At 41.3% G+C, this 23,822-nt stretch overlaps 1 protein-coding gene across 1 annotated transcript in view; it reads left to right on the forward strand.

The window, feature by feature from the left end:
- LOC109413201 (uncharacterized) overlaps window positions 1-23,822 on the forward strand; it is a 249,762-nt gene that overhangs the window by 94,786 nt on the left and 131,154 nt on the right. The window contains exon 8 of the mRNA XM_062851485.1: window positions 7,722-7,942. Coding sequence (XP_062707469.1) covers window positions 7,722-7,942 — 221 coding nt within the window. The remainder of the gene's footprint in view (window positions 1-7,721; window positions 7,943-23,822) is intronic.

Here is a 23,822-nt window from a genome sequence, read left to right on the forward strand (position 1 = left end):
AGATCAAACGCAGGTTAAACACTCGATTTGTCGTTGATCGACCCTCATGAAAAACAGACTTGAATTCGCCGACAAAAGACTCCTCAAAAGGTCTCAGTCTGTTGAACAGAACACGAGATAGTATGTTATACGCCGTGAAACGAAAAACAAAAACCGTCATAATTCCTCTGTATATTTCCTAATGTATGTATCTAGGCTATAATTCTCTCCAAAAAAAATCTTGTTTAATCAAAGTTGTGTACAACCAGATGTAGTGAAAACTGCTTTCACTTTCACTATTTAGTGCTAATGCGCGAGCATCTGGACGTCTTAAACTTGATTTTTACAGTCGCCAAGAGACTTTTTTTTTCTTGTCTCCAAAAGACAATTTCAAGGGTGCGGTCATCCGGACACGCTGTGGACTTTTTCTTAAATGTCGCCAAGAGGAAATAACAAAGGTTTTTTTTTTACTGCCACCAAGAAACAATTTGAAGAGTGCGGTCATCCGGACACGCTGTAGGCTGAATTTTTTTTGGTCAACAGAAAATGGTTACATCTAATGTGCCAAGTGCACATAACCAATTTTACTTAGGACTGTGTCCGATACGAATTTTTTTACTGACACAATGAAAATATGATCACGCTAGTGAACACTCATTTATTTTTCATCGTAGAATGGCACTTCTTGCCCTCTCACGGCCATGCACGTTTCGATTGATAAGTATTTCAATTTTCTTTATTAGGTTCAAAATAACAGATTACAATATTTACATATTTTTTTGCCATGCTTATTTTACACAAAACAGTTTGTGCAGTCCATGGAAATAATCTGGATAAGCCATAAGATGCGTCATTTGCACATTTGTAGAAAAAAAATATCTCACGATAGCTGATATTTTACAGTTAATCATATTTTTTCGTTTGGAAGATCTTACAAGTTTCTTACAGCTTTTATACTTTTGTCTTGCACCGGTAAACGCGAAAATCCACCGGGAATGTCTTTTGACTGATCTATATAGCCGTGGAAATAGGTTTGTACGTGCATGGATACATATAGGGTGTGAGTGCCATATGTAATCTCACGCTCCCAAATTCATCATAATTGACAACAAGCAATTACGGCACTGATTGATTACGTTCTTTTTGTTTTCATGTGTGCTCACTTCTTACAATAAATACAATAAAAAGAAACAAAACAAACAACTTCAATCCTTTATTTTCCGTAAGATGAAAATGGGAGCCACATGCTTAATAAGAGAACCAATACCCTAAATGATACATTGGCACAGTCACTTGGCGTAGAGTAAATCAGCGAGTAATGCAGAATATCTTCTCCTCTCCCATCGCTTCTGCTACATTATTTTGAAAAAAAAATCGTCTTCTAGTTGGCCATGTTTTTGCCTTTCTCGTGCACCAAGGTGTACCGAAAGGCTATATGTTCACTCCAAAAACGAAAATTTGATAGAGCCTCCGGAGGGGTCAAGTCTTATATACCAATCGACTCAGCTCGACGAATTGAGGTGATGTCTGTGTGTGTGTATGTGTGTGTGTGTATGTGTGTATGTGTGTATGTGTACAAAAAAAACTCACATCACTTTTTGGCAGTAAACCTCAACCGATTTTAATGACCGACGGTTCATTCGAAGCGGAATCTGGTCCCATTGTTTCCTATTGAAAATGGTTCAGATCGGTCCAGCCGTTCCGGAGTTATGGCCATTTAGGTGTTCCGGACCGGTACCCCAGGAAGGGGCCAGATATGAAAACGCTACAAACCCATCCATGCGGCACATCAAACTACGGCATTTTCGATAACTTGATGAATGGTAAACAGAAAAATAGTCTCAGACCATATCTGAACCGGTAGTGTCCCGGAACCGATTCCGGGAGTCCAGCCGGAAGTGACCGAACATAAAAGTGAATCAAACCAATGCATGCGACATATCAAACCGCGACTTTTTCGATAACATGATGAACAGTAAGCAGGAAAACATTCTCAGACCATATCGGAACCGGTAGTGTCCCGGAACCGGTTGCAAATGTCCCGCCGGAAGTGGCCAAGTATAAAAGTTAGTTAAAACAATGCATGCGATATATCAAATAGTGGCTTTTTCGATATCCTGATGAACAGTAAGCAGCATAATATTCTCAGACCATATCTGAACCGGTTGTGTCCCGGAACCGGTTCCGGGTGTCCCGTCGGAAGTGGCCAAATATGAAATTGAACTAAAACCATGCATGCGACATATCAAACCGCAGCTTTTTCGATAGCCTGATGAACAGTAAGCAGGAAAGCATTCTCATACCATATCGGAACCGGTTCCAGATGTTCCGCCGGAGATGGAAAAGTATAAAAGTTAATTAAACCCATGCAAGCGACATATCAAATAGTGGCTTTTTTGATATCCTGATGAATAGTAATTAGGAAAATATTTTCAGAACATATCTGAATCGGTTGTGATCCGGAACCGGTTCCGGGTGTCCCACTGGAAATGGCCAACTATAAAAGAGAACCAAACCCGTGCAAGCGACACATCAATTCGTGGATTTTTTGGCCTCTTGATTAGGCAAAAAAAAGTTTCCGGCCATATTGGGGACAACCGGTAGTGTTCCGCAACCGATTACGGTTGCCCCATCGGAAGTGGTCAAATGTAAAGGAGAACCAAACCCATAAATTCGACACATTAAATGGCTTTTTAGGTAATCAATAGTATGCCGAAACCGGTTCCAGGTGCCCCGACGGAAGTGGTCAAATGTAGAAAAGAACCAAACGCATACACGCAGCACATTAAACAACGGCTTCTTCGACAACGCGAAGAACGGTCAGCAAGAAAATAGTCTCAGATTAGTAGTGTTCTGGAACCAGATTCGAGTGCCTCGCCGGAACTGGCGAAATGCACAAATGAACCAAACCCATACATGCATTACATCAATTTGCGACTTTTTAGAAAAACTGATTGATAATTTGCATGAAACTATAGTCTAAGACCACATCAGGGACAAACGGTATGTGGCAAAATGTGAACCGAAAGTGGTAAATGTGAAATTGGACCATACCGGTCTTACCACGCTTATTCGACAATGATTGCTGTCAAATTACCTGGATAAACTTTTAATTCGATAAACTAACTCTATTATAGTTTTGTTTAGATTGTATGATTTGTTTTTGTACACAAATCTTACAGATATTGTGGTGGTACGAATTGATAGCTTGTTCATTTTACGATTGTTGGCTTCCGAGGTTCACTTCCGAGCATCACAATATCGTATCATTCGTATTTACAGTGCATTACACTGTGACATTTGATCATTTTTTAATTCAACAAATTTCGAATAAGCGGGATACAAATTAAAAAGTGTCGTATTAAAGAGTGATGAATACGCGGGGTTTGACAGTACATCAAATAGCAGCTTTTTTGATAACTGCTGCTTCTTTATGGCTCGACGTTCGCATTGGAACTTGGCCTGTCTCTCTTCAACTTAGTGTTCTTTGTGCACTTACACAGTTATTAATTGAAGGGTTTTCTTTGCCTGCCATTGCATGAATCTGTATATTGTGAGGCAAGTACAATGATAAACTATGCGCAGGAAGTCGAGAAAATGTTCCCGACCGGAACGGAAATCAAACCCGCCGTTTCCAGATTGGCGATTCATAACCTTAACCACTAGGCCAACTGGAGACCCTTTTTTGATAACACTATGATCGATTCGTAAGAACATAGCCTCAGACCATATTTTAGACAACCGGCAGTGTACCGAAACTAGTTCTGGGTGTCCCACTGGAAGTGGTCAAATGTTAAAGTGATCTGTACCCATGCATAAGATAAATCAAATCGTGTTTTTTTAGGTAACCTAATGTACGTTAGCAGTGATATTGCCTCAGACTATATTTGGAAGACCCAGTGGTGCTCCGGAACCTGTTCCGGAAAGTAACCAAATATATCATCACGGCTTTTTAATAACCTGAGGAACGGTTAACTAGAAAATAGGCTCATACCACATTAGAGACTACCGCTTGGGTTGCACAACCAGCGTTTGATGCTTCGCCGGAACTACGAAAGTAAATAAAATCAATGCAAGCGATAAATAACTATGTGTAAGAGAACAAAATCTTGACATATTAAACCCACATACAAACAGACGTCTCACTATACTTACTACGTTCTTGTTTTCAACGGTCAAATATAACCTAGAATGTGCAGAAAAAAACTTTATCGAAGACCGCAAAGTGATCTGTGATTGTGTCAAAAGTTATATCTTAGCTTGTTAGTACAGTGGCTTTTCGGTTTTATCACTAGTCGTTTTAATCACTACTCGCCCAAATTCACGGTTTTCTGTTCGATTTTATCACGATTTTCATTTCGTTTTTATCACACTTGTTTTAAAACATTCCGAAATCAATATAAAATCAATACAGCATTGTCCAGTCCACCAAAACAGTTAATAAATATAAGCTACGACTGATATATTTTGCAGCTGAACAATTTTGGATAAAAAATTTACATTTATTTCTCGTTTCGCCAAATTCACGGTTTCGTTTATATCACGGTAAAATTTTTTTTGAGCGTGATAAAACCGAAAAACCATTGTATCGTCTTGATATTGATCAGCTCCCAATGTTAGTGAAGGTACTCAAGCAGTCAACTTAGAAATCTGATATTATTCAGCTCTGCTTATACGCTGAACACAACGTCGGAATACCTTTGTGCCATCAATAAGTTTTAAGTCAATTCAATGATGGCTTTGATAAAATGCTTACTTTTCTTAAAAAATATCAGGATTCAGGAACTCTTTGACTTACGTCGACGGAAAGAACGTGAGAACATATACGACGAGAAAGGCACTATCACCTCTAGGTGGATTAATTTGGGTTTTTTTTTAAACGCAGTGGGTTCGATGTTTTGAATTGATAGTTATAGTATTATTGTACTATGGTAGTAGTTAGAGTAGTAGCCTTTTAAATAACATCGAAAATTATGTTTTTTTTTTTACATAGTTACAATGATATGGACTACCCTCTAGCCACAACGCTTGCGAACTAGGAAAAAAATCAGTTTTATTCAACTTTTTTGTCATAATAACAAAACTTGCGAACAACGCAAAAACTCCATCCAAATTATCGCCAGACGATACATGTTACTTCACTTATGGAACATCCAAGCATTAACTTCCCCATGAAGCTTGCAGTCCCCATCCGTGAAGTTTTCCTTCCTTCCGGAGAAAAAGTACGCTCACACATTATTTTCGCACAAGCGGTTCGAGCACTTCTTAAAAAATAATCACACACTGCATATTGCGGCGCTCATAATAAATCCACATTGGGCGGCGGCGATATGCCCGCGAGGAGATACCCGCGATACAGACGCAATGTCAAAATCTAACAGATACTGTCACCCACCCAGCAGCATCGCAGCAGCCTTCAGGCCGTTCATATCAAAACAAAAGTTAACACAATGGCAACTCAGGTGGCCAGAAATCGTAATAATATTTATCGCGACATTGATTCACTTATATGCACACGCATCACGCATCACCTCGTCGGTTTTGTGTTTAATAATCGGGATGTTATTTAGTGTTGCTGCAGGGGGATACGGCTTCATCTTTTCCATTTCCACATCGCGTCTGTATCGCGTGCATCTCCTCGCGGCCATATCGCCGCAGCCTCATGTGGATTTGATATAAGCGCCGCATGTAGAATTTCTGACCATCTGGTCGCTCATAGTGGTGCGGTCATATTTTTGCAACTTGATGGAAAAGAAGAAGACTAACGCGTTTCGCGGATTTATCTTGCAAGGCACAATAAATTAATGTTTTAGAAGAGCGCTTTTCTAGCATTGTGTTTGATTGATTAATTGATTCATTGCCGCGCCGCCGACCTAACCAGTGACCCTTGTTTGAATCACGCCAGAAGTACTGCCCCTTTTTTCACGCATTAGTCGCAAAGGTTGCGGGCCGTTGTTTTTTTTTTTTTTCTTTTATAAAAAAGCTACATTCTGGGCTACATTAATATCACCACATTGGATAACCGCGCACTAATGCATATGTATGATCAACAACGCAAAGCTCTTCGTAAAGCATTGTCGGACGATGCACACCACATTAGTTAGGAACACAAATTATAAATTCGACGATTTAAAATGTATAATAAAATGTTCAAGCAGTAACTTACCATACCTCAGCCTGCGGTCCCCAGACCGGACAAATCAACCTACCATTGGGAACGCCCGCAAGAGGTTCAAGCGGAAGAAGCACACTCACTCGATTTTTCGCACAAGTACTTCACTTTGAAAAGAAAAAACAAATCACACACAATGGCACAATACTATTTTCGAATGCCCCCGCTTGCCCACATCTACTACCAATAGGTTCTTCTGAAATTAAATCCGGCAGGATCGCCAAATGTGCACTTTATATTTGTTGCGAGCAAGTGGGAGCTGCCGGAATGCAGTCTGACTTTACACTGTGACGTTACTATGAGTGACGACGACGCGGGTGGCTGAGATTGGCCATGCCTACTAGGATCAGTTGATGTGCCGTGAGTCGTTGTCCACGGTTCAATATGCCAACATAAATCTACTGTCACACAAATTCCTAGATGAATACCTCGGTGAGTACTTGAAAACTCATACCTCCTTAGTTCCAAAAACTAATTCACAAAAAACTATTGGAGGAACTGTGTAAGTAATTCTAAGAAAACATTGCAAATTTCTGGAGGGATTCTTGGAGACATCCGTAGAGGGATTTCCGAATGAACTTCTATAAAAATGTCAGCAGAAATTTCAGACAAAGGACCAGCTAAATTCTTGAAGCAATCCCTCAATAAACTTTTGAGAGTTCACTGGAAATCCCAATGAAACTAAAAAAAAAAACCTGAAGGAATTCTATAAAAAACCACTGTAGAAATTTCTGAAAAAAAAATTTCAGGAATTTTTCAAAAAATAATACCTGGATGAAGTGGAAAGCCCTCTGCAGGAAATTATTTTAAAATTCATGGAAAACTGCCAAGGAATAGATTCTGTTCTAACTTTGTAGGTACAGGAGTTACTGAGAGATTCTTTGAAGAAATTCCTGAAGTATCATCGGAAAATTTTCTGAAGGAATCCCTGTAGAAAGGATTGAATAAGTCCTAATTAATTTCTGAAAGAACTCTAAGACTCAATATCAGAAAGGCATCAATGTTGAGATATTCTCATTGAAAAGCTTTTCGGAGAAGGAAAGGCCGTCAAAAATAGTGAATTCAAGCGTTACGTTTCACACTAAATAAATGCCACCATGAGTACTGTGGGAATTTGGCTTATGGTTCTCGATGAGAATCGCCCATCGCAGCGACCCGATGCACTGCAGCACGTCCGACGTGGGCGAACGCTGACCGAAGAAAGAGGCAGAGCCGTGGCCTGCTATGATCTCATCAGCAGCTGTCAGTCGACAGCGCAGGCGTTACCCTGGGTGGGCAATGTGCGTGCGTTATCAATTGTCCGTTAACATATTGAGGGACAAGCTCTAAAGACACTGAGAGATGATCATTGTCAGACATATACCACACAAGTACGTTATTCTCCAAGAAATGGAGGGTATAGACATCTTTCGATTTCACACAATGTAGCAAGAGAACTTTTCAACCCACGCTCACGTATGCACGTGTCTTGATTGACCTAATACCATTAAAACTTCGGAACTTTCACCTGGTTTCCCCCTTCCACTAGAACCTTTCTAATTGACATTTCGATATTCTTCTTTTCCACCAGCAACACGTACGAGCACAAAATCCGACGGCACGTGAACGACGCCACCGGCGAGTACAGGAAGCAGCACCGGGTGGCGGCCAGCTACAGCCAGCTGGCGATCCGCATCACCGAGGCCCTCACCAACAACGTCGGCCGGATAGAGATCACCTGCCTGGCGACGATTCCGGCCCGGGTCGAACCCGGCGAGCAGTACGCCGACTACAAGACGTCACTCATCAAGCGTAAGTACCCCAATCATATCATAGTAGGCGTGTGGGCGTGGGTGAAGGAAAAAATCGGTTCCAGCGAAAATCACAGCCTGCCTCGCCAAGGCTGGTGCCGGCCGAGCATGGGCGAGATAAAAATCTTAAGGTCGCATATTTCTCGCCACCACCAGTTGGAAAAAAGCACCAGCAGCAGCATCATCATCTTCATCATCATTATTATCGCTATTATGGCCCCATCGTTTCCATTTCTTTTCTGGCGGAGTGGCGCTTTTGTCCCAACGCCGTGGTCATCATCATCATCATCTTGATACCAGTTAGCGACCCCTTTCCAAGTAGAATGAGAGGAAAAAAAGTCTTAGAGTAAAACGGGGTTTTAATTGCATTTCAGAAAAAAAAAACATCTAACTGAAAACAGAAAACAGAAAACAGAAAACAGAAAACACAGAGAACACAGAGAACACAGAGAACACAGAGAACACAGAGAACACAGAGAACACGGAGAACACAGCCGGAAGCGAAAGACATCGCAGCGCACCCATGCCCCACTTTTCCCTACACACCGATGGGCACTGCTGCGCCTCTTACATTCGTGGCAGTAAGAAGGCACATTTTTCTAAAGGAAAATATCTTTTATTTCAATCCCGCCTCCTGCGACCCGATCTTCTCCTCCTTCCTGTCTCTCTTCCACCCTGGTGGAGAGAACAGGAAACCGGCAGCAGCAGCCCCGGCTAGGAAAGAGCATTGCATCATCGTTCTTCTATAAAATATTCTTTTCTGGCTCGTTTACTTCCACGTCCACCCATCGCCGACCGACCGGCCTCCTACGTTTTCGGGTCCAACCAGGCTGCGGAGTTGGTGCAGGGTGCATTTTCACGAAAAGGGGGCAGCACTAAAAATGCAAAGGAAAAAGTTGTAGTTTCCTTTCCGGGGGAACGCACGTACTCCTCCCCTCTCCCTCGTCCCCTCATTTCTGTGTGTTTAATAATTTTCTTTTATTCTTTTACGCTTCACCGAGAGAGGGAGTGGTTTCCCCCTACCGGCAGGCATCCGAGAAAGGATTGCCGACGCTGCACAGTGATTTTCCTGTTTCTTGTGTTTGAGACTTTGAGAGTTGCTTCGTCGGCTGGCCGGGTTGTTGTTGACGCAGTGTGCGAGAGGACGAACGAAAAAAAAAAAAATTGTGGTTGTAACTTTCAAGAAATGAAATAATGCCACAGCAGGCGGTGGAGCGCTGGAAAGTTGTTGAAAGTATCTGCGTAGGTAGTTGTCCGAAATGGTAGTAAGCGGTGGCGAAAGCCAGTAGCTCGTTACGGTTGTCAAGGGGATTTGCCGGAAAATGCGATAGGTTCGATGCGAGCGAGTCGGATGGAAGTATGATGACAAGTGTATTTTTGATGTTTTATATGTGTTGTTTGACGACCTCATACTATTTGCATCTCCTCGCAATATCAGGAAGTTAATCTTTAAACCACCAGGTCCAGTTCAAGTATCTGGCCAGCTTCTAAGTGCTTCGAAGTGTCGATTTCCCCAGGAGTTCCCTCTGGTGGCTCCTTCAGGGGTTCTCAGGTTCCCTCAGGAGGATCCTCTAGAGGTTCCTTCTGGTGATTCATTCAGAGGCTCCCTCTGGGGTTTCCTCTAAGAGTTCCCTCTGGGAGTTGGAATTTCATCTGGAGCTTTCTCTAAGGGTTCCCTTTAGGGTTCCTCCAGAGTATCTTTCTTGACATTATTCCAGGGTTTACCTCTGGGGATTTCTCCGAAGATTCCCTCCGAGGACTCCCAAAAAGGTTTCCTCAGGGGTTGCCTCTTCAGATTTCTTCTGGGGATTCCTCCAGATTCCTCCAGAGGTTCCCTCTGGGGATTCCTCTAGGTAATCCCTCTCGAGAATCTTCCAGAGGTTCCCCCTGGGGTTCCTTCTAGGGATTTCTCCACAGGTTCCACCCTGGGGATTCCTCCAGAGGTTCCCTCTGAAGACTCCTCCAGAGTTTCCCTCTAGGGTTTCCTTCACGGGTTCTCTCTGGGCATTTTTCCAGGGATTCTCTCTAGGAATTCCTCAAAGGGTTCTCTCTGGGGATTCCTCTAGGAGTTCGCATTGGCAATTTCCCCAGAGGTTTCCTCTAGGGATTCCTCCAGAATATCCTTCTGGAGATTTCTACACAGGTTCCATCTGGGCATTCCTTCAAGGGTTATCTCTAGGGATGCCTCTAGAAGTAAGCTCTAGGGATTTCTCCAGAGTTTTCCTCTGAGGATTCGTCCAGAGGTTCCGTCAGGGGATACCTCCAGAGGTTCCTTCTGGGGATTTTTCCACAGGTTCCCCCTGAGGATTCCTGCACGGATTCTCTCTGGGCATTTATTCAGGGATTCTCTCTAGGGATTTCTCTAGGAGTTCGCCCTGGGGATTCTTCCAGAGGTTCCCTCTGAGAATTCCTTCCGAAGTTTCCTGTGGAGATTCCTCCAAGGCAGGGTTCCCTGTGGTGATTTCTCTAGAGGTTCCCTTCAAGGATTCCTGTAGAAGTTTCCTCTGCGGATTCCTCCAGAGGTTACCTCTGAAGATTCCTCCAAGGGTTCCCTCTGAAGGTTCCTCTAGGATTCCTAGTGAAGTTACCTCCCGGGATTCCTCCAGAAGTTCCATCTGGAGATTCCTCCAAGGGTTCCGTCAAGGGATTTCTCTAGGAGATTCCTCTAAGTATTCCTCCAGGAGTTCTTTCTAGGGATTCCTCTACGAATTCGGTGAATAAAATCCTTCAGAAGCTGGGAATTTTCCAGGTAAATCTGGTGATTCCTCCAGAGGTTCCCTCTGGGGATTACAATAGGAGTTCACTCTGAGGATTTCTAGATGAGTTACCTCCCCAGATTAGTCCAGGAGTTCCCTCTGGAGATCCGTCCAATCGTCCAGGGGTTCTCTCTGGGGATTCCTCTAGGAATTACCTCTATAGATTCCTCCGGGGGTTTTTCTTCGGAGGTTCCATCTGGGAATTTCTACAGGAGCTTCGTCCGAGGTTTTCACCATAAGGTCCCTCTGAATGTTTCTTCAGTAGTTCTCACTGATGATTTCTCCAAGAATTGGCTTTGGAAATAAATCCAGGGGTGCTCTCTGTGGATTCCTAGAGGAGTTATATGTGGGGATTTCTCCGAGAAGTTCCTCTAGCAGTTCCCGGACGAAGAAATCCTTTCTGAAGGAAATTTAAAAAGAATTTCTGGAGGAATCTTAGCAATAGTAATTGCAGGAATTCTTTGATTTTTTTTTCAAATAAACATTTCAAAACTTTGTGGAAGATGTTCTGGTGGATTTGAGAAAAAAATACCTGGATGAATCATTTATGGAACTCCTGGAAAAAGGCCTTGGAAAGATTCCTGGAGAAGTGCTAAGAACCATTCTTAGAATAATTTTTAAATAAAATTAAATTTGTTTTTTTTTTTCAAGAATAACATTTGCAGATTCGTACAGGAATCCTTCTAGAATTTCCGGATGATTCCTTTAAAGATTCCCGAAGAAATCTTTGCGGGAATTTCCGGTGCATCATTGGAAGAACTCATGGAAAAGTTTTGAGGAAAATTAAAAAAGGATTACTAAAAAAATCTTGTAGATGTTTTAGAAAATATTTGAAAGTAAATCCCAACATAACTTCCATTAATGATATAGAATTTTAGGGGGAAGGGGGAGTCTCTGATTATGCTACCAGTCATGTATTTGGTATGGGAAAGTATGCTTATGAAACCGTTCGAAACACGCTACGCCATTTTTTTTTTGAACGGCCCCTTTGAATAATTCCTAAGAAAACTTTTGGAGGAATTCTGGAGGAAATCCTGAAACAATCATTCTTGGAACCCCTATAAGATTACATGTAGGAATCCAAACTGGGATTTCGCAAAAAAAAAATTGAAGCTTTCTCGAAAAAATCCTTGATAGAATTTCCTGAAAGATTATTCGAAAAATGACTGCAGCGATACTTGAGGGTATTGGAAACATTTGCGGTGGAAATGCTCGAGTATTTATTGGAGAAATTCTTGGATAATTATTGAAGAAACATTAAAATACATTCGAGCAAACCTGGGCAAAATGCTGAAAGAATCTTTTCCGAAATTGGTTCTTGAAGTATCTGTGCAGAATTTCCTGCGAAAAATATTGGAAAAATTTCTACAGAAATATCTGAAAACTTTGGGTGAAATCCTGAAAAAATTCTTGCAGAAATCCATGGAATAAGCCTTAGAAAGAGCCTTAGAGGTACTCATGAAGAACTCCTAGAAATAATTTCTAAAGGAATTCTGCAAGACGTTCATAGCATTCATCCTTGGTAAAATTTTGAGAAAAATTCTGTTAAAAACCGAATTATTTTAAGAATTTATGAACGAAAAAATGAATCAAACTAAATCTTTGAATAACTTGAGAAATTCTTTGCGAATCCCAGCATAAGTCCTGGCTGATATTTGTAGAAGAATTTTGGTAAGTTCTTGGGAAAGAATCTTGGAGAACTCATAAAGAAATCCTGAGAAAGTTCTGGATGACCTTCCGGAGGAACTGCTATATGAATTGCCGGCTGACATCGGTAGAAATTCTGGCGAAACTTCTGCAAAAATTTTTGGAAGAACATCTCGGAAAATTGTATTATAAGAACCACTTCTGGAATAACTTAATGAGGAACTTTTCGAGGTACTTCAGAGAAATCTTCCCCAGAGGAATTTCGGTAGAATTCATAGAACCATCCCCAGAAGAACTTTTGGAAGAATGTTCAGATACTCTTTTAAAAGAATTCACTGATTCTTCGAGGTTTATCAGTGATGTCGCTAAGGATTTCATACCGTAACTCTGAATAGGATATAACTCTTTAAAAAAATTACTGCAAGAACTTCCTGCTAGCACTCCCTAAGATCCCAAACAAGAAAACAGCTAGAAGAACTTGAGATGGAAGTTTTGGAGCGTATTTGTAACAAAGTTCATGGTGATAATGCTGGCATTCATGGAAACATTCCATAAAACATGCATAGACGAACTTTGGATGGAATTCCTGGAGGAATACTGGTGAAATTCCGGATTTTTTGAAACCGCTTATATACCTGGTGGCACACCAAAGGGCACTTCCGAAGACGTACCTGGAGAAACCCTGGAGCCAGTTCCTGGTACACTAAAACCTCAATTTATGCATGTTATTTTTATGCACTTTTAATTTGTGCACCTTTTTTATGCCCTGCATAAAAAGAGAAAAAGCTACTCAGAACCTATATTGTGCACAACAATATTTAATAATGACTGTAACTATCGCAACGGTGGCCAGGGGGTGTTTATAGGGATAAGTAAATGGGATTCACAGGGGAGTTTCAGGGGGTCCCAAGGGGTTTCCACGAGGTACAAGGAGATCTCGGGGGGTTTTCGGGAATCTGAGGGGTTTTTTCGTAAGTATTGCAGAGAGATTCAGAGGATTTTCGACGGGATTTGGAAGCGTTACAGGTACGTTTTCGGGGGCTTCCTAGGGTCTCACGTGCGTTACATGGGCTCCAGGTGGGTCTTAGAGGGATTCGGAAGCGTTATGCAGGGTTCAGATGCGTTAAATAAGGGTCCGAGGGGATTTTAAAGGGATTTTGGAGGCATTTTAGGAAGTTTCAGAGCATTTTTGGCGGGGTTCAGAGGCCTTACGAAGACGTTTTTGGGGGGTTTGGGTTTTGGAAGGTCTCAGGTGTGTTACATGGGGTCCGAGGGGATTTTAGGGGGATTTTGGAGCCATTTAAGGAAGTTTCTGAGCATTTTCGGCGGGATTCAGAGGCGATACGGGGACCCGAGGGGATTTAAGGGTTGATTTTGGAAGCATTTCAGGAAGTTTTAAAGCATTTTCGGCGGGATTCAAAGACCTTACGGAAGCGTTACGAAGGAGTTTCCGGGGGTTTCGGAGCGTATCAGGTGCGTTACATGGGGTCTGAGGGGGTTTAAGGAGAATTTTAGAGACATTTGAAGAAGTTTCAGAGCATTTCCGGTTGGATCCAGAGGCGTTACGGAAGCGTTACGAAGGAGTTTCCGGGGTTTTCGGAGCATCTCAGGTGCGTTACATGGGGTCCGAGGGCGTTTAAGGGGAACTTTGGTAGCATTTCAGGATGATTCGGAGCGTTTTTGGCGGGATTCAGAGGCGTTACGGAAGCGTTACGGAGGAGTTTTCGAAAGTTTCGGAGCGCGTCAGGTGCGTTACATAGGGTCCAAGAGGGTTTTAGGAGGATCTTTGAGGCGTTTCAGGAAGCTGCAGAGGATTTTCAGGGACGCCATCCCAAAATCCTTTGAAACGTCCCTGAAATGCTTTTTGATTTAACCCTCGAGCGATCGCGCTGTTGTATTTTGTGCAACACGTTGGAAAAATCTCGCTTTTTGTACTCAGCATTAGCATGGTGCTGACGCAGGTAGTCAACCGCGCGAGTTACGGAAGGTTAAACATGTTTCTGAAACCCCCTGATACGACCCTGACCTGAAATACATCGAAACGTCCCTAAAATGCTATCATACGCCCCTAAAATCTCTAGGAACGCCCTTAAAATGCTCCTGAAACCCCTAGAAATTCTCTGATATTACTCTGAAATGCCGGGAAACGCTCCTCAAACCCCTTGTAACGCAATTTAAAGGCTTCTGAGATCCCCTGAATTGCCCTTATAGCACCTTGAAACGTCCCTGAAACCCCTTAAATTCTATTGAAATGCACCTGAATTTTCCGTAATCCCATGTAAACGCGCCATCAAAACCTGACAGAACGACCTTAAAAAGCACCCCAAATTCCCAGAAACGCCCCTGAAGCCCTTTTTCTGGGTTCTCTGGGAACTTTATCGAAACCCCCTTGGCCCACTTAAAATGCTCAGGAACAAGACCAGTTCTCACGAACTAGATTCCCTTATTAAAGCCCAACCTTAATTTATGCAGAAATTTCCTCCATTTTATGCCTTTTTTAATTTATGCATCCCTAGCCATGTGCATAAATTGAGGTTTTAGTTTCGTTCTGCAACTCAACCAGGAATTACCTCAGAAGCTCTTCTTGGGATTTTTTTCAGAAAATTCATCGGAAATTTCTCCAGCGACTCCTTCAGAAAATTTCAAAGAGATTTCTTAAAAAAAATAATGAAAAGTTTCTTCACTACATTCTTTTTATGGTTTCTTCAGAAAACGAATAGTCCTTCAGAAATTCGCTCAGGTATTCTTTTTTTCAGAAAGTTCACAAGAGATTTGTTCAGGAACTGCTGTAGGGATTCCATTGAAATTTCCCTCATGAATGTTTCCAAAAATGTCTTCATCCAAAAATCCTACGGGAATTTTTCCAGAGATCGTTGCATTGATACTGTCAGTGATTTAGGCAGGAATTTCTGAAGAGTTTATTGCTGAAGTTCGTACAGTGATTCCTTCAGAATTTCTTTTAGATATTCTTCCATGTATTATCCCAAAAATCTATCCGGCATTTCCTCTAAAGATAACTCCAATAATTTCTTAACGGGTTCTTCAAGATATTAATTCAAAAATATTTCCAGGACATTTCAATGGAAATTCCTTTAGGAATATCTTAAGAGTTTTTTCCCTATATTCCCTATCTGCAATATCCCTATGCAAAAACTCATCTATGTATTAATCAAGGATTTCAGGCATTTTTTTAAGAAATTCGTCCACAGTTTTCTCCAAGAATACTACTAGAAAATCTTCCAAAAAAATTCCTACAATTGAATTTTCCTACAAATTTCTCAATACTGTTTTTTTTTTTTGGAGCTTCACCATGGGTTTCCCGAGATGTTTCTCCAGGTATTTCTACAAGAATGGAGATTCTTCCAGAAGTTTTCCTGGGATTTCGTCGAATATTACTCCACAGATTCATTCAAAAGTGCTTCCTAAAATTTCTACAGGGATTCTGCTGAAGATTTCTTCAGAACTTGCTCAGGGTTTCTCTCAGAAATTCCTAGTGGGATTCTTTCTGAAATTGCTTTTAGAAGGTATATTTCTCCAGAGCAGGGATGCCATATATAGTGATTTATTTATATTATACAGATTTTTTGAGCATTCCTACAGATTTGAAATACAGATTTTTGAATCAGAGGGGCTATTATATTATTGTATGAGATACAAATTTTTGAAACGAGTAATACAGACTTTTTAAAATATCATCTGGCATCCCTGCTCCAGAGACTTCCTTAAAATTGAGGGGATTTTTTCAGGAAATTTAGCATGAAATTTCTTCAGATTTTTTTTCCAACGAGTTTTCCAGATATTTTTATAAAAACTTCTTTACAAATCCTACAGGGTTTCTACCGGAAATTCATCCCAGCGTTTTTCTAAGAAATCTTTGTGAAATTCCTTCAGCAATTTCTGAAAAAAAAATGTTTTAATTGGTCTCGACATTTATTCAGATATATCTGCCCTGATGTCTTTTCGAAACACAGCAGAGTTTGTTCAGAGATTTCTCCAGAAAATTATTCCAGAAATTGCCTAAAAATTACAAAAGAATTCTTTGTGGAATTTCTCAAAAATCCTTGCAGGATCATCTCAGTACATCTTGTTAAAAAAAATCACAGGAGGAATCACAGAATCACAGAAGAAACTCCTAAAGTAGTACTGGAATATATTTTTGCAGAAACCAATGAAGGAATTCCTAGAAAAATTGGAACAATCCTAAAAGGATTCTTAGGAGGAATTTCAGGGAGAGTACTACATAAAAATATTTTTTTATAGAATTATTTGAAGACTTTTTGGAACATTTTCTGGCGGAATCTATGAAAAATAACTAAATCAACCATTTACAAAATTCCTGAAGAAACCCTTGGAAGGATTCCTGGAGGAGTGCTGAATGGTTTCATAGAAATTTTTTTTAAGGAGGTTGAAGTTTTTTTTTAGGAATCCTGCTAGAATTTCCGGATGATACCTTCAAAGATTGTCAAAGAAATCTGCGAGATTTTCCGGCATATCGTTGATTCATGGAGCAGTTTTAAGAATCATTCCAAAATGATTCCTCAAAAAATCTTGAACATGTTTTAGAAAACATATGAGGATAAATCCCGGCATAAGTTAATGGAATAATTCCTAGGGACATTCTTAGTGGAATCCTTGGACCAAACCCTAGAACAATCCCTGGAGCAATTCCTGGAGGAATTGAGTTTTCTTCGGGCAATTTATTATTTTATCAGTAGTCAACAGTGTTGCCAGCTTTCCAAACAATATTGAGTTCATCGTCAATTGGAATCCAGGGTGGCTCTTGATTCCAAATTCAATTTCTCTGATATATGCATGATTTTGTCAACATCTTCGATACACTGATCTGCCATCTGAGGACAACATTCTGAAACGTGAGAGCCTTCGACCAATACTGAAATTTCGTTGGACGTCCAAAAGTATTTGTGATTTGACGAAATCAACGCGATTTCTTACTGTCATTTCATTTACAACTCTCCGAAATTGGACGTCCTGTGTTTTTTTGATGTTAATTTGCCAAGAACAATTTGAATAAACTGATTGAATAAGGCATGTTTAGCTCTATCCATACATCATATTTTGCACATTTTTTCTCCTACTATTAAGGCAAAACTGGAAGCATTTCCTCACTTTTTGGTTTTTGATTTTTTATTAAATAACGAAGCAATATTTTCAAAATCGGTTTTCGTGCACATGTAGAGTATGGATCAAGGTATCTTCTAAATTTTTGTTGTAGTGGAAAATGTTTTTCGTTTTTGCAGAAACCATTTTTGAACCAAATTTCACAAAAAAATGGTTTCTGCGAAAACGGTAAACATTTTTCACCTCAAAAAAAATCAGAAGATACCTTGTTCTATACTCTACATGTGCACGAAAACCGGTTTTGAAAATATTGCTTCGTTATTTAATAAAAAATCAAAAACCGAAAAAAATGAGAAAATGCTTCCAGTTTCGCCTTGATGAAAAAAATAAAAAATATAAAATGTAAACAAATTTTCATTGCTCCAATCAACCGGAAAAAAAATTGCCCACTTCATTTTCCACCTTGTTATTCCCATCCATCGCCATAGTATCAGGCTCTTCTCACGCCTCGAACACGCAGACTTGACTAATTACGTTCAATATTTCTCTCATCTGTTTCCTACTCCCCCATGCCATTCCACAGTAGTGCAACAGTCAGTGGTCGCTCGCTCGTCGTATCGCTTGTTTTCATCAAGCGGACGAGAGTAATTGAAAATTTAACATAATTTTCTCTAAGTGAAACGATGGGGAAAAATATTGAACAGCACTTCATCAATGTTGCAGCAAGCCAACAGCAAGCAGGCAGGCAGGGGTGTGCCAATTGGCTAGCATAGAGTGAACGAGGGGGATGACAGCAGCGAGTTCCGGACTCACTCACACTAATGATTAACGGCTCGCCGCCGTGATGAAGTCGGGTCTGCGATTGAATGTGTTTTTTTTTTTGTTCGGGGGTCAAAAGCAGTGGGACAACCCTATAATCGATGGAGACTGATGAATAAACAATACCCCCGCCCAAAACAGGTCCGAGCTGAGAAAAATGGTGAATCATTATTTATGAACTCGCCTTGCATTAAGTAGCATTTTCCGGCGAAACTTTTGTGACTTTTCTGCGTGCCGTGCCGGCGCGCCATCGTAGTAAGCCAGTCAGAGCTCCGCATTTTGTTGTTGTTGTTGTTGTTTCATCGGATCATGACGTGCTTCGACGTGGCGTGGCGTGAGGCAAAACTTTCCCCGGATAAATAATAACGATCGGTCTCACCACCAACGAACGCCAACTGTCTTTAGCTTTCCGATGGCGACGACAACAGGGGCAATATTTATTGTTCACTCAACAAACGATGACCGAACCTGTGCCACTGTGCTCCCGCTACTCGCTTCGTTCAGTTAATCAAGTTGGCTTTGCTGCTTCCCGAGAACTTGACAAGTCAACAAAAAGCTTCTCAATTGCGCTGCTTCGTCAGCTCTTTGCACTTACTTCTTCAAACTGTTGTTCCGCCTAGCATTACGCGACGCGAGCGCACTCACTCGGCAAAAGAGGATTCTCCTCCGATCAAGGGTGGAGTCTGTGCAGGGTTGCCAGATCTTCTCTAATATGATGAAATGATATTCAAACCGATAGTTAGATTGCTTCCATTCAGAAGAGGGAATCAGTCTTGCCTTTCTTGTCAAGTGTCTTCCAAATGAAGATCTGGCAACCCTGCCCCAGCGTAAGCCTGTGTTGCAAGAAGCACCCTAATTTTCTCCGCAGTTTAACTCCACTTGATGGGCGGCGCGAGGGGAGCATGTAAAATCGAGACTAACAGACGTAACAAAAAGGAAACTTTAGAACACAAAATGTCTTTCTCATTACGCTAAAAGCAATTAAGGTCCACCACCGTAGATCATCCTTTCTCTCGCTTCAGAGCCAGCCAGTCCTACAGTCAGTGGCTGCTGGCGTCACACGAGGCAGGCACGTCACGTCAGACTGTTCGTTACATCGAACTGGCTGCTGCAGAGCAGCGCCAGGATCCCCGTCTTCATCAACCATTCCGTCAGTGCTTTGTCCGAGAGGAATTTTCTTTTGTTTTTGTTTCACCCGTTCACCCCAAGAACCCACCCATGCCTAAAACCTGCCCCATTCCAGGACAGACCAGTGTTGTCGGTAAATGAAACTGCAGAGGTATGACGCTGTCAGTTGCATCCGAGGGTTCACTTCTGTTCTGTCGTACCCCTCGATCGTCCGTCGTCGCCTGCTTGGGACTTTTATGTGACACGTTTTTGTTCTCTCCAGCACAGTTTACCGCTGGAATGCCGCCGCAACGCCAACTCTGGACGAACATTTGAAAAAGGGCCTATCTGCTTTTTGTAAACAAACATGTTTCTGTCTCTGCAGGGCCCATCTGCATCCACCCACGCACGTCAACACCCTTAACAGATAGCTTGAAGAACACTCTTTCTGATAAGGGTGTTGATGAGCGGGGGTGGATGCAGATGGGCCCTACAGAGACAAAAACATGTTTGTTTACGCAAAGCAGATAGGCCCTTTTCAAATGTTCGTCTAGAACTGCGTTCTGTTCATTCGTTTGCGTTGGCAGTTTTCCGCAGTCCCAGGCTGCTAGGTTTTGTTGTACTTCTTTTCTCATTTGTAACCATAAGTCTGTCGCTTAACGACAGTTTTCCACTGTACTGCTCCCCAGCGCAGCGCAGCAAGCGGTGGCTTGGTGGTTGGCAATGAAATGAATTTATTAAAAAAGTGCAACCGTCACCATGGGGACTGAGCTGGGGCTGACTGCAATGAGTTGGCGGTTTGTTGTACACAGGAAAGCTGCGTGACATTCTTCAGCTTCAGGAATGGCAGAAAAGTTGCGGAAGGGGCGGCTTTGAACTCTGACAATTGACTGTCGAGAGAACTTGCCATTTGATGACGCATCAACAGATGTATCAACTGGATAAGATGTTCTCTTGGCTTGCTTTTTCCACCGTTTGATCTTGGTAAAATTGTGAGAATTATGTACCGCTTCAAGGGGCTTCACAAGCGCAAAAGTTTCCGAGAAGCGTTATGCCTGGTTTAGACAGTGCAAGTGACTTGATTCAAGTCAATGGAAAATGCCCAATTGAATGCGAATTGAACGTGTAAACACCACCGTTCATCTCAGTTGAGCAACTGACTTGACTTGAACGAAAGTTGAACATGTTCAACTTTTTTGTTCAAGTCAAACGAAATCATCTCACTTGCCCCGTCTGAACACGCAATTCATGTGAGTTGAATTCAAGTCATCTGTCAAATGAGCTGAACTCAATTCAGTTTGCTTACGCACCGCACGAGTTGAAGAATGTAAACACTTGCTTCAATTGAGATGCATTCAAGAGCGTGCAAATGGACACCCAAGTCATTTGCTCAGTCTAAACACGTCATTCCATTGGATTGAACATGTTTGAGAAGTTTGCAACTCACATGCTCGTTTCAATTGAACAGTCTAAACCAGGCATTACTGCTCAAGTCAAGAGCCTTTCAAGTGAAGCATCTGTCAAGAAGGTGCACTAAGGTTGAACAAAATTATGTTTGCTTCTACAGTGTAGATTTTGGTTATAATTATCCTTCGAGTTTGGTCCTTCGGCTTGGTTTTAAACATCCAAGGAGCATTGATTTTGAACATATAAGGCACCCCGCGGTTGCTAGGGTAAACGTGTCTAATTCTTTGACATTTCGTGGCCTTATTGTTTACGATTCGGACAAATTTCGACTGCTTTCCATGGGTGGTTTGATTGAATTTAAAATGCGATGTTCTCGTGCTTGGGAAAGTGTGCTGATTTATGACTGGACCTATCAAAGGAATTCATACCGGGATTCCATCAGGAGTCTCCTGGGGTTTATTATGGATTCCCGTTGTGATTCTTTCAGCCTATTTTTCTGAGATTTTTAAAGAAAATCTCTTTCCAGGATTTCTCGAAAAGTCCTTTATTGATTCTTACTGGGCTTTCTTAAGAAAAATCCTTTCAAGATTCCTTCAGTAGTTCTTGGATTTTCCCAGAAATTGCTCACGAAAACTTTCTAGGAGTTTGTTTCGAGACTCCTTCAAGGATTCTTCCAGAAATTTCATCCGAACATATCCCAGCAATTTCTCCGGGGATTCCTCTAGAAATTCCTTCCTTGTTTTCCCCATAAAATCATTCCAGTATTACTTCTGGAGTGATTCTGTAACTCCTCAGGTAGCTCCATCTGAGGTTCTTCTAGGGGTTCCTCCAGAAGTTGCCACTGGGATTTTTATAGCTACAGCTCAGAGGAGACTCCTGAAATCCTGAGAAAAGGTTAAATCTTGAATTCTTCCAGGAACTGCTTCTGCTTCTTCAAGAGATTTCATCCAGTATTTCTCCAGGAGTTTCGGGACTTCTCCAGGAACTGTATCAGAGGTTTGTACCGAAGTTCTGTCCAAGATTCCTCCAGGAGTCTTAAAGTTCCTTAAAGTTTGTTTTCCAAGTTTTTGGAATATTTAATTCTCGGATTTCCAGAAGGAATTCCTGGGAATGGTGGTGGAATCCTGGAAGGAACTCAGGAGGAATTTGTTACAAAGCGGTAGAAACTCCTAGAATCTACCCATAAAGAATTTTGTAAGAAAAACTCCTGGAGGAATTCCGTAATAAACCCATGGATGATATCCATTAGGAGCATCTACAAAGAGGAATTCCCAAATAAACTTTCGGAACAACTCCAGAATGATTTGTAGGAGTTTCATAAGGAACTCCTGCAGGAATCTAGCAAAGAGTTCCTACAGGAATCCTGGAAGGAGCTCCTGAAGAAATCCTAGAATCAGATTTTAAAAGCACCCCGAAAGAAGTTCCTGAAATTCAGAAGGAAGGAGGCTTTTAAAATAATTTGGAGATTCTTCCATAGATTTCTGCAACAATTTTATCAGGGATGTTTCCAAAAAAAAATCTGCTTTATTGATCACAATTACTCCTGGAATTTTTCCAGGGATTACAACAGGCAAATTTTATCGAGGCTCCAGTAGTTCTTTCAGTTGTTTCTACATATTTTTTAGGATTTCCTTTCAGTTTCACCGAGGAATTCCTTCAGGTATCATTTCAAGATAATCGACATAGATGCTTCTGAAAAATTGTCGTTGAGCAGAATTCTTCCAGAATTTCTGACAGAGCTCCTGCAAGGATTCTACCAATATTTTTTTTTTTTTTCAGGAGCCGAAGATTCCTCCAGAAATCGCTCCTAAGAATATTTAAGGAATTTATAGTAGGATTTCTTCAGAAATTACTGTGAGGATTCTTATAAGGTATTCGTTGAGGAGTTGTTTGGAATTCCTTCCTGAATTTCCTCCAAAAAACCTCTCCAAACATTCCTCTAACGATTCCTTTTGAGCTTTTTCCAAGAACTTCTACCAAAATGGTTCAGGATTGTTTATGGAGTCCTCTAGGCCTACCTTACGTAGTCGTCGAGGACATTCTACTAGAGTTCCTCCGTGAATTTTCCACGAAGCCAGCTTTGAAGCCTTTTTTTCAGAGTCAATACAAAAAATCTAAGGAATTTTTCATCAAAACGTTCTTCCGGAGTGTTTTTAAGAATTCATTCCGGATTTCCTCCAGAGTCTGTTAAAATTGTTTTCGGGTGTTCCTTCAGGTATGTCATCCAAAGTTCCTCCAATCATATTTTCCGGGTTGTCCTGCCATTTGGCCAAGAGTCGTTTGGCCGCATGCAATTTGGCTGAATACCATCTGGCCGAATGAACGTTTTAAGCGTAGATTTTTCTTTTATGTTTTACCATTCATGGATTCGTTGGCGCTTTCAAACATAGGCATAATTGAGTTACTACTGTGGAAAACAGTGTCATGATTACTTGAGTTTATCGCTTATTCTTCGACCAAACGGCATTCGGCCAAATGACCCGGAACAGATTTCCGGAATGCTCCGATGAGTGGCAGAGTTTTGTCTTTTCTGGATTTTGTTTCGAATAAATTTCAGGACCTACTTCTGAATTTCTTCCAACTTTTTTTCCCGGAGTTCTTTCAGCAATTTGTTTTCAAAGTTCTTCTAGGAATATCTTTGGGTGTGCTTACAGATCTCTGTTTCAGAGTTCCTCTTGTCATGTTCCTCCAAATTTCATTCGAACTTCATCTGAAATTCCTCCGGGATTATCTTTGGAAGCGCTTCTAGGAATGCTAAAGATTTCATAAACAATTTCCGTTACGAAAACTCCTCCAGGAATGTTTTTGAGAGTGTTTTTAAGATTTTTTTTCTGTAGTTCCTCCAGAAATCTCCTTTAGAAATGCTGGAGGAAGCCCGGAATAAAATCCTTAGCCATGTCAGTTACATCCCTGGGAACACTCCGGAAGATTTTTCAGTAGGTACTTTGAAAGACGGACTCTTGGAGGAACTCTGGATGGGAATCCTGCAAAAAAATCCGGGTGGAATTCCTAGAAGAACTTTGGACGGAATTCCTGGAGAACTTCAAACGGACTAACTGTAGGAAC

This window comes from Aedes albopictus, chromosome 1 (genome assembly GCF_035046485.1).
Source record: "Aedes albopictus strain Foshan chromosome 1, AalbF5, whole genome shotgun sequence".
NCBI classification, from domain to species: Eukaryota; Metazoa; Arthropoda; class Insecta; order Diptera; family Culicidae; genus Aedes; species Aedes albopictus.